The sequence below is a fragment of the Meleagris gallopavo genome, chromosome 3, assembly GCF_000146605.3.
Source record: "Meleagris gallopavo isolate NT-WF06-2002-E0010 breed Aviagen turkey brand Nicholas breeding stock chromosome 3, Turkey_5.1, whole genome shotgun sequence".
NCBI lineage: Eukaryota > Metazoa > Chordata > Aves > Galliformes > Phasianidae > Meleagris > Meleagris gallopavo.
Genome location: NC_015013.2, coordinates 72,420,401 through 72,432,480, shown reverse-complemented (window position 1 = coordinate 72,432,480; position 12,080 = coordinate 72,420,401). Strand labels below are relative to the sequence as shown.

Sequence of the window (12,080 nt, the reverse complement as noted above, 5' to 3'; positions counted from 1 at the left end):
CTTTCTGGGCTGTGAGAGCACATTGCTGACTCATGGTCAGCTTGCCACCCACCAGTACTGCCAGGTCCTTTTTGGCAGGGCTGTGCTCCTTCCTTATATCTCCCTGCTTGTACTGATAGCAGTGGTTGCCACAACCCAGGTGCAAGGACTTGCACTTTGATTTGTTGAACCTCATGAGGTTTGCACGGACCCAGTGCTCAAGCCTGTCTAGGTCTTTCTGGACAGCATCCCATCTCTCAGGCATGCTGACCGCACCATGCAGTTTTGTGTAATCCAGAAAATAGTGAGTGCACTTGTTGGTGTCATTGATGAAGATGTTAAAGAGCCCAGTTCCAGTACTGACCCCCGAGGTACAACACTCCCATCTCCATCCAGACATTGAACCTTTGACCACCACTCTTTGGGTACAATTGTGCAACTAGAGATCTGTCAAACATTGGTAAATCCACAGTCTCTGTCTATTGTCCATGTGCTGCAAAGCCAGAAAGTGACTTTAACAGCTTGTTTCAAATTAAATTAAGGTAAAGGAAATAAAATGTCTGTATTCTTTTACTTTTTGGAAAACTTACAGGAAGGATGTTTCTAGGACAAGTGTAATGTATTTGGAAGCATTGGAAGAATGCGTCAACAGTTTGAAATCTGGGGTACAACAAAGTGTCCTGTAGGTTCAGACAGATGTGTTGGAGATGAAGGGATTTGCATCTTATGCCAACAGTTTTGAGTATTTCAGTCTTTTTCCCGTAGAACTTCTTAGTTGAGTGAAGTAGCACCATGGCTCTGGAGTTGTGTCTGCAACTGAATTCCCTCGTGGAGATTTGTCTCAAGACTTTTGTGTGGGAAGCTCTGCAGTTATATGGATGATATCACAACTGGATATCACAACTGGAAACTTTGTGCTCAGAAAATGTCATGTTTATTACTTAGAAAACTGGCTGCTACACCAGTTCTCTAACCTCTAAAGAACATTGAATGGTGGACACAGCACAAATGATAAAGCCTTTTATATGACAAGATTGGAACACAAGGATTCTTGTGGCCTTCAGGGCAATACAGCAATGGTTTTAGTTTGATAGGGTAATCTTTCTTCTGTTGCAAGTCATCATCTTTCATTCATGCCTGGTTTTATTAGTCTGAGATATTGTATCCTATTTTTTCTCTCTTGCTTTGAGCACTACTTTATATGATAGCTCTTCTGCATTAGGAAAAGTCTGTTAGCTACGATGCTCTTTGATTTGTGAAGTTTACAATCTAATTTTCTCCTTTACTGAATTTTTGTTCTGTGTTGTTTTCTTTAACATCGGCATGTCTGAGTATGAACTCACATAAGAAAGTTTTGCCGTGCTACAGCTGTGTGGTGTGACTGTACTTTCATCTTGTCTCCCATGTGATATTTGACCTCCCTCATGCACTGCACTCTGCTTTTAATCTTTAGGGGTCTGTCCAGCCCTGGCTTTGGAAGTACGATGCTATCACACTATTAACCAGAGCTCATTAACACATGTCAGTTTAGAGCAGGCAGCGCAGTATATATGCCAACAGCAACATTCAGGTGAACCATGTGGTCATTACGATAAAATGATCTGAGCAGAGAGGGTAAGTTTAGAGCTCAGACTGCCACTATAGATTTGCCATGATCCTGTGCAAGCACTGTTTTTCCCTGGCTCCTCAGCCCTGCCCATGGCCTAAGTCTCCACATTAGCCTTATGACTGTCAGACTCTGCCCCAGCGAGGCCACAGTGAGGCCAGGCTCGAGCCTGAAATGAGCCCTTGCCAAGCCAAGCCTATGGCCCTGCCCATCCTCTGTCTCCATCCCCAGGGAGCTGCTTGGTGCTTGGATCACTGGCACTATTGGCCCTGGGAGATGTCATACGGAATGCTGAGTGAAATTTTGGTCTCAGTACCAGGGAAGTACTGAAACTATGGTTGCATACATTGTCTCAGTAGTTCCCAGAAAATTAGAAGCCAAATATTTGAGCTGCTCCCAGGAATTTCTGGAAACTGCAAAAAGAGCAATGACTTCTGAGAGATAATTCCAGTTCAGAACTTGGGTGATCATGGTGAGAAATCTGGAGCAGCCCACAAGGCCAGTTGAAGAAAGCTCACTCTAATCTGATGAAGCAAAGCTCTCATGTAATTGACAAACCAACCGCTGAGGTACAAAAGCATTTAATACTGGAGGGGACACCAGCGATGCTCAGCATGGGAAGACTTCCTACTGGAGTCTCTATTCATGTGTTACGTAGAGCCATAAAAGGGGCATTTGATTCAGAGTTCCTGGAGGTAGATACTCAGATCATCATTGGAAGCAGTAATTGAGTATAATTTTGCACTTTTTGTTTATAATTATAAATTAAACAGTCTCATCCTCTGCCATCAGCCGCATGCAAGTTTTATCTTAAGAGAAAAGGAATGGTTCTGAGAAATATTATAGGCCAAGACAGTCATTCCATATGGTACTTTACACCTGGGTTTTCAGCAACCCAGGATGGATGTAAGTGCACAGGTCTGCCCACTCATGGAGATGGAGCTTAGTGACCTCACTGTTTCCACCCATGTTCTTCACTGACAGTGTAGCTCATCCCTTGCAGCCATGGTATGTATGCCATGTTTGAGGACTGCTGGCTGCCATCAGGAGTTAGGGCTCCTGCCTAAGGAATTTTACACCGAATGATGAAAGTGCTTTTGGCAGCTTAAAAGCTGGATTGAGAGCCCCCTTTGAAACCAGCACAATTTCTCCCTGGAGTCTGGTTGCCTCCTGAGTCCTGCTTGGTTTCTGCAACTGTGGGCTGGGATTAAGGAGCCGTAAGGTGCTGTTCAGAGATACAGCTGTGAGGGCTGTATTGGCTGCTGAACTGGAAAAAGCTTCAGAGCCCATGCTCTGTGCCCCAACTAGCAGGGATATATTGCAATTACTTACGTGAAGGCAACAAAATGATGAGGGAAATGAACTGGCAGTTCCTGTTTTCTTTTCCCTGCTGTCGCTTTATTCTTAAACCCTTCATGATGAGGCTGACAAGGTCACCTCTCCACCCCCTCACAAAGGAAAATGTTGTCATTTAGAAAGACCAAGTCTTAGGGAGCAAGAAAACAATTTTGATTTAACTGCTATTTTATTGATATTGCTGTTTGTTTGCTGGATGAAGAAAGGAACACAATAATCCACATATGAATAGTCAAACTTTGTACAAGATTTAGTACCACCAGCTCCAAAGCTTTGGGGAAGAAAACTCACCCTCTGTGCTTCTATGAGGCCCTGGGTGATGGCCATTTGATAGCAGTTTCCCGGCGTGGAAGGAGAATGCAAGACTCCTTGTGTTCTGTAGTACTTACTTGTGTTGGTGACATTTTGCAATCTGCAGAGCATTTCACCATGTATGATTCTGTTGTCTGCTTTTCCTCCTGAGCCTAAGCTGCTGCAGAAGTTCATGGGGCTGGAGATAGTAGGATTCAGATATGCATCTTAAGATAATCATCTTTTGCTAGACCTTTTGTGATAAGGCTGTTCTTTCTTCATACTTTTGGAGATGTTCATTCATTGTCTTTGTTTGTAAAAGTCCACTGATATTTCATTTGTCTTCTGCAAACTAATGTGTCTTCTCATGGCACCATACCAGTGGCCTTGGATGGGTGAGTATTCTTAGGGCAGCATACAAAGATTGCAACATTTCAAACATAGATGGGAAGCTCTGCTGTGAATCTGTTCATTGAACTTGCTGAAATGACATCTTTGAATGGCTGTTTCCCAAAATAATGAGTCTTTCTTGAATGCTTTTAATTTCTCAGCCTCACAGAAAGCTTCCAAATCTTAATGAAAATTAGGCTGATTAGAAAAAGATTTGGTTAAATAACACGGTACATTAAAGAAGCTGTCAGCAGACTTATGACCCTGGCTGCCCTGTCAAATAGTGGATATGTTGAAATATAAAATCACAGTGTTCTAATGTGAACAGTGTGATTGCTGTTGATTTTACTTCTGGGTTATGTAATAAAACACATACTTAAAAAAAAGGAAGAAAATTTGTGCGTGTAATGTTCATGTGAGACACGTCTAGTTTTTTCTTTTGCAAGATTAAAGGACATTTTCTTCTGAAGAGCTGTAAAACCACCTCCTGCATTGGGACGCCCTTCCAATTCCCAGCTAGGCACCATGCACAAGCTTTCTTATTACAGTCCACTGTACAGAGAAGATTTTTATGTTTCTTAGTGCAGCCTGAACTTAGTGACTGAAAAGTGCAATAATTTGTTTTTGAGCCTGTTATGATGTACTATCAGAAAACCACTGTTATATTGTTCTTCTTCACCTAATAAGTATGTTTTATATTTCTCTGTTTGGTGATCCTGCAGACTGAGCTCTTGGGAGTTTTACTTGCTGCTGCCTCAAATTTTCTGATTAGCATCTCTTTGAGCATACAGGTATGAAATTATTTCTCTTTATTCTGAGTTGTTTGTATTTAGAAAGCAACTTATTTTATGATTTGTTTTTATGGTGAAGTTCAAAATACAAATTTTGTTGCATTTAATAAACATTCCCTCTCTTTCTTTAACTCGTGTTAACTCGCAGCAATTTTTGGCTAGGTGGTATACCTCAGTTGGTTATTTGCTGTGATTCCCATATGAGAACAGAATCAAAATTCATAAGTCCTCCTGCACCTCCTTGTACTGTGCCGTAAGAATGTATCAGATGTGACCTCCATCTGGTCCCACTGCACATCACGGAAACCTGTCTCATTAGGTTCAGTCTAAACTGGAAGTGACTGCATATTCTTAAGACTGATGAAGTGATCAATGTGATTAAATGTCTGCAGGCATAAAGATGTTTGAATTTTTTTTTGTTTATAGAGATGCAACATACAAAATAGTGTACATGACTGTGCATTGGTGGGCTGTGGCTTGGAGAATTTTGCTTTTCTTTATATTCCTTTTCTCCTTCAAGGACTAAGCTTCTTCCTAGGATTTCATCCCCTGAGCATATTCCAAAGCATGAAGCTGCCATAATGTTCTGCTTTTTCTCACAAAGGGGAATAACTGAGGCTATGGCATATCACAGACATCACTGTTTGACCCATATTCTGTAGCAAAACCTGCAGAGTGAAATGGAAGCATGAAGAAAATGATTTAGTACTTCCTTGTGACTCTGCAGTGGCACTTCCAAAATCAAATATCAGATGGTGGAGTAAAATGCATACTTTACAATAATTTATACTATGATAGCTATATCAGTTTGTTTCCTTTTATTATTATTATTATTATTATTATTATTATTATTATTATTATTTAATCATTTCCCTATGCAGAGGGGCTAATGAGGTATCTGAGAAAGGAAGTGATATTCTGCAGAAACAATGTGGTGGACATGATGTTCTTCCCCATAATGACACCTTCCTTTTGATGAATGCCTGGGCTCTGTTTCAGAACTCCAGCATGGTCCAAGTCAAATTATCCTTTTACATACAGGTACTTTCTGTACAGTCAGAGGGAAAACAATGACTGTGTAAGCGATACCTTCTCTATGTGACAAGTACTGATGAAATACTACTTGAGTATGTATTTCTCCAGTTGATACTGTTAAAGTTGGTTTTTCTCTTGAAAATGATGCTTTAGCTGAGATCTTCTTCTAAGGTCAGGTAGAAGATTGTAGCCAAATCCTAAATTCTCCCTAATGAATTAACAGTCCTCCCAGCAGTAGAAGTGGTTAAGTGCTGCCTTTTCCATCTTGGAATTGTATGCCTAGCTAGAATACTTATCAGGAGCAGAAACACCAAGTTGTTCAGTCCCCTTCTCCCAGTCTGTTGCCAGAGTTCTGATTCTGGCCCATGTCTTCCTCTTGGGTGTTGCTAAATTCACAGCACAACTTGCTCATCTGTGCTTTGAGACTAGAACAGAGGCTTGCAGGGATGACTGAGAAGCACTAGCTAGCATTTACTTCATGCTTTTCAGGTTTGTTCAGAGGTCTAATTTTTCAGTCATTTCCACCATGGCTTAGGAAGTACACATCTGAGTTAACACAAAGCCATCTGTGTGCAACAGCAAGCTGAAAGGCGTGTTTAAAGAGAAAACGTTGACGCACCTGGAATTCAAAGATGACAACCCCTTAATTACTCCACTTTTGCTATACATAAGAACACAATGGAAGTCTTTCTTTTCATGCCTGTTCCTAGTAATTAATTTTCCAGAAATGCGCTCATCTCCGACTGGCTCGCCAAGCAGAGCTGAAGCTCTTCTACAGGAGCAAGCTGTGGTGGTATGGAGCTGTCCTGCTGGGCCTTGGAGAGCTGGGCAATTTCACAGCCTATGGATTTGCCCCCATTGCCCTTGTTGCTCCACTAGGATGTGTATCTATCATAGGTGAGATGTTTCCCATGTTTTGCTTGGGTACCTGCTTTAATTGAATATTTATTTGTGACTGGAGGATAATACCATGGGAACTGCAGCAGGAACATGAGGGGAAAATGCTAATGCTGTGGTTTGAAAAGAAATGACTCATATAATTATGTGAGCTAACAATTTAACACAAACCCTCTACTTAACTCAGAGACTCTTCTAATTTTTCCTTTTCTTTCTTTTTTTCTTTTTTTTTTTCCTCTGGGGACTCTTGTCACTCTGTGCTGTGCTATTTCCTGCCATTTGGTCACCTGGTGCTGTACCAATGGTGCTGGCAACACAAGCTGTCAAGGCCAGGGGCTGATATCTTGCTGCCTGCAGAGCTATGGTCAGAGCCTGAGTACCCACAGTGTGTCTTCTGTGTTACCATCACACCAAGTAGTTCTTGCTGCCTGCTCCTTGCCCATCCCCATGCTTCATGTTAGATTGGGCAAATTCACCTGTCTGTACTCACCTGGCACTAGCAGGTGCCCTCTCACTTGGGTGTACCTTGGGGTCTGAATGGTACCAGTTTGTCCTGACCCACACACTAGAGTCTTCTACAGAACAGTATGCTCTGTAAATGCACAGCAATTTTTCTTTCATTAGATCATTAGTATCTTTTTCTCACTGTGTTTTACGAACCCTTCTCTGACCAAAGAATACTTACGACAGCAGAGACTAGAAATTTCCTGGAATTCTTATCTTAGTTATGGACATTTCATGGAATCATAGAATATCCCAAGCTGGAAGAGATCCATAAGAATCATCAAGTCCAACTCCTGGCTTCACTCAAGACCACCCAAAAATCAGACGTGAAGATTGGACTTCAGTAAAATTATTTATATTGTTAGGATGCAATTGATGCAATCTTTACTCTTCGTAGTTGTTTTTTGTTTTGGACTTTTTCTTTTGTAGTTAGGGTTTTAGAGAGTTATCCCCGGTATGAGGTCTCTTGCTTCTTTGATAAAGAAACATACATTTTAAAAGACGTGGTTATGTTGTGCTAACGCAAAGCAGAGTGCACAGGGCAGTATCATACAGAGTGTGGGAAAACAGAGATACAGAGTGCAGCATATCCCTTAATCATATTGTTCACATCCACAGCTGAAACACCCAAGACTGAGATATAACAACAGTTCTGTATACACTGAAGCTCATTTGTTTGCTATTGACAAGTGATAACATTTCATGGTCTTTGTCTAGCTACCAGTTTCATGCTCGGAAGCAATGCTGCAGTGAGCAATTCGGCATGGGAAGGTCGAAAAATGAATTATCTTCCCTGTGGACTGTCTGTCTGTATTGGAAGGAGGCAGCCAAACATATGTGGGTGCAATTTAGCAAAGAAGTTGTGGGGGAAGGAAACTGCAGGCAATTTACTGTAACCTTTAATGTTAAACTATTGCAGAATTTTGGAGAAAGATAAAAAACCACTGTAGTACACCACTGTAGGAAAGATTTCTCAAGGAAAGGAATGAGATATTACCTGAGATGAAAATGTAAATTAACAGGACAGATCCCAGGCTGCAGTTTTATCTTTAACAATTGTAGGCATTTCCAGATGTTTCTGAACATACGGGAACCTGATCTAATTTGTTGCCCATACTGAAGAAAATGCAAACATATACATCTAGAAAGAAGAAATGAAAAGCATTGGGAAGGGAAAAAATTACTTTGGTTATTAAGCTGCTGCAAAGAAAAGGTCATATTTAGGGTGATTTTTATCTGAACAGATTTCTTCTTCCGTACCTTTGCAATATATGAAGAAGCACTGCATCTGTTTCCTTCATTTTCCATTTCCCTTACTTGTAACAAATACCAAGAAACCATTTTCCTTACTGTTATAATTTGTCAAAATCTTATCCACTTTTCTTTTTTTTTGTAATTTTTAACTGACTCCAAAATGTTTATCCTGGAAGACCCCAGAAAGCACTTTAATAACTTATATTCCATTCCCATGTATCAGCTAGCAGTATCCCTTTCTTAGCCCAAACAATAGAGATATGTGAAGTTGTATTTAGTCTAGCTAACATTCCCTTAAGGAAGGGAAAGTAAAAATGATGTGGATGGCCAATTCCAACAATAACTTCCTAGTAACACTTCCTACCACTAGATACTTCCCTGTCTTCTGAAATTAGAATCAGAGAAAGGGCAAGCCTCTTTTTAATTTTACAATAGTTCAGAGTTTAGGGCAATGACAAACTGACCAAGATGCAGCACATCAGCTGCCAGTGGCTGTGCAGAGAATAGGTCTTCCATTTTTAGAGATCAAGAAATACTTTTTCATTATGATATGACCTCCTTTAGGTGGAGAATGTGGACTTTGTGTAGTCTAGTTGGCTGCTCTTTTGAGGCACACTGTTGAATGTGCAACTTTTCATAACTTATTTTTTTTAAATGAAGAAATTAATCACTTGTTAACAAACTCCAAATCTGTATTTGAACCTTCTGATCAGCACGTTTTTTTCTGAATGTGTTTTCAACACACCTAAGAAGATAAGAGTTCTCTGTCACTGACTTTGGGTGCTCAGCACCTGTGGCCATGCAGAGAAAAGCTGTGCTTCATGGTGCGCCCAGCTGTCCCTGAAGATCTCTGTGACTCGGGGTCCACGTGGAGCTTTTTCTTTGCTTCAAAACCAGGACGTGAGAAGAGAATAAGGCATATTGGAGTCTGCCCAGTCCAGATTTGGGCTATTCCCATAATGTATCTCAAAACTTCTGAAATAGAAAGCATCTTGGGTCTTAAAATAGCTGGAGCCAACGACTATTATATCCCGCAATCACATTTAACCAAATCCAACTGAATTTTGCATTTAATTCAGTATCAATTAAATAGCAAAAAGTTTGTGCTTCATCCTATTGAGATGGGTGCTTCTGATGGATGCTTTAGAAAGAATTCATCACCACAGACCATGAGTTGGCACAACACCAGCAGATTTTTCTCTTTTCTTAGAATTAAGCTACAAAGACTATATATTCTTTTCTTGCACAGTGGAAGCATTTCTATGTGTGGTTGCAATGATGCAAGCTCTGCATCTGTTCAGGGTTTTAAATAGTTTGAGAAGACAGCAGTTGTTTTCTTCCAGAGGAAAAATTGGTAAATTTTTAATTAAAAAAAAAAGGAAGGGGTAATACATGTTTGATGTGATCATTAAAAAGCTTTTTATAATTAAAAATTAAAAATCATTTTTACAAGCAGCTTGGGTAATTTTAGACCCGTGTGGTTTTTTTGTTCATTCCCTCTCTTTTGCTTGCAGAAATAACTTAGGGGAGTTGTGTGAGGAGAGGCAGTGGAATCAGAGATGGCTTCTTATGCAGTTTTCATCATTCTCTAGAGAATTTTTTTACACTTAACTCACTTAGGTTGACAGTGTTGAGATCCCTTTTCATTTTTGAATGCTCCTTCTAAATAGCCATGGGGCAAGACATTGCTTTAGGCTTTGGAAAATGATATCCCTGATGGTGTTTTAGGAAAAAAAATCTCAGATATTTGTGCAGAAAAGTATTTCTCCCACTCCATGTAACATAACGCCTTTGTGGTCCAAGAGATTCCAATGAGATTCTGAGAACTCTGTTACTAATGGGAACTGGGAAGCAGTCACCAGACTGTTCTTTAAAGTGCTTTTCCGAAGATGCATCAAAATCATTTCCAGGGTTCTTCCTTCTCTCTTCAATGTGTATGTTCTATAACCCAGTTTCCAGAATTAAACTCACCATAATGGCCTTTCTTTTGAGCAGTTTCTCTGACATCTTGCTTATTAGGGTGTTGACACAGGGGAAAAGCAAATAATGTCTTGTCCACCACTTTTCCAGTAGGGATGTTTCATCACACTAGAAATGTTGCATGTTCAGTTTGCAGAATATCTGTCATGAGGTCAGGCAGCATCTGACTAAAATCTTTAATACCTTCCTTTGTATTTAGTGCACCATTAATAGCTATAGTTTGAATTAAGAGTAGTTTTAATGATTAGCTGTGATGAATTTGTTCCTAGATGTCCTGGGCAGAGCTGGCTCTCTGTTTAATTCTATCTATGCATGCAGATGTTCCTTCATGTCCTCCAAACCCATGTTAATGGGCAACAAAGGAGTCCCATGTTCCACCAGGTCTAACACTACCTCTCCATCTCACACCTGAAGTCTCTCCCTTGTCTCCCCAAAATGACCCACGGTATGACCATAGCCTAGATTTTCTTGGGCTGCTGCCCTCCCTGTGAGTGAGATAGGTATGCAGAAGGATAAGATGATAGAAGCTTCAGGTTGATATTCTCTGGGAGATTCTGTTGTGAATTATTTACTTGCAGACTCCATCACGGAGATGACATTACAGGTGCTTATTCTTCAGCTAAATCCCATTCTTGTGATGACCAGCAGCCTCAACTGCTCACTTTTTTCTTTTCCCACTCTTAGTGCTTGGTCTCCAGAACTCCTGTGGGCATACTGGTATTTACCCAGGAAGAGCTGCTCCCCATCATCCGTCTTCTTAGCCTCCTGCTCATTTGGGCTGCAGTGATCAAATGTACTACCTGCCTCATCTTCTCTCCGGATCTACCTGCCTATGTGGCAGCCTACATTAGATTGGATGGATTAGTGGTCTTTTTCAACCTGTAGGATTCTGTGATTTACGATCTTTCTCACGTCTGTACCAGATGATCCTGAATCTCTTCAGCTCATTAAATAGACAGAGGTCTGAGGATCTCTCTGTACAAAGCACATTTTACAGTCGCATTTTCAGATGTGACCTTCCTGAGCAGCAGCATCCTCACAGTCTGAGCACTTCTCAGCAGTTCTAGTGTGAAATCATTTGGGTGAGTTTAAAGTGCTTCATAAGTTGCAGGCAGACCCACAAAGTGGTGCAAATGCTTGGACACCAAGCGAAATGTTTTCCCTACTGCACAAACTGGGAGAGGTGCAAACATTAAACAACTCTTCACATCATGGCTAGTACTCCTCCTTTGGCATTTATCCAGATTACCAGAGAAATGCATACAGAAGCATTCTGCAAAACAGGTGTTTTTAGGAGCCTTTGCCTAACTGGTGTGGCCTCGGCTTTGCTACCAATCAGCTAAGCTTAAGAGAATGGCTATTTGAGACTAACGTTCAATTTCTTTTTCTCTCTATCAAAAAGACAAAGAGCAAAATTTATCTGTGCATTTCTGAAGATTGTACCAATTATTTTAAATAAAGCTAATCTAAGACTTAAAATGAGGAAAATTAAGGATATACTAGCATTTTGGGTGGTCCTGTGTGGAGCCAGGATTTGGACTCAGTGATCCTTGAGGGTCGCTTTCAGTCTAGGGTACTCTATGATTTATAGTTATGGACAGTAATGGAAATCATTGCTTGAGGTAGGATCTGAAATTAAAAATAAAGGTAGAGATGAGATTCATAGATGGTTTCAGTACCAGGAAAACAGTTTAATAATGAAAAATATTCATTAAATTGCTTTGGGTAGAAAAAATGAATAATGGGCACAGTTTTTTATTTGAGTCTTTTAAGATTGGATTGGATTAAATGCAAAAAATGCACTCTAATGTTCAATATGTATTTTCTGTTTTTAACTTCTATTGCTCTATATTATTCCTTTCTTAAAAATAAGCAAGCAAACAAACAAGAAACAAGCTGAATTGCACATTTCTTGTCTAGGAGGCAGAGGAGTTGTTTTCTCAGCTGGATTCTCACCCTTCAGTGTCTGCTGGTGGTAGAACCCACACATCATGCTA

At 40.4% G+C, this 12,080-nt stretch overlaps 1 protein-coding gene across 1 annotated transcript in view; it reads left to right on the top strand.

Moving 5' to 3' along the window:
• The window catches only part of NIPAL2 (NIPA like domain containing 2), a 47,202-nt gene that overhangs the window by 12,862 nt on the left and 22,260 nt on the right, over positions 1-12,080 (top strand). Inside the window, exons 2-3 of the mRNA XM_003205199.4 lie at positions 4,345-4,413; positions 6,174-6,345. Coding sequence (XP_003205247.1) covers positions 4,345-4,413; positions 6,174-6,345 — 241 coding nt within the window. The remainder of the gene's footprint in view (positions 1-4,344; positions 4,414-6,173; positions 6,346-12,080) is intronic.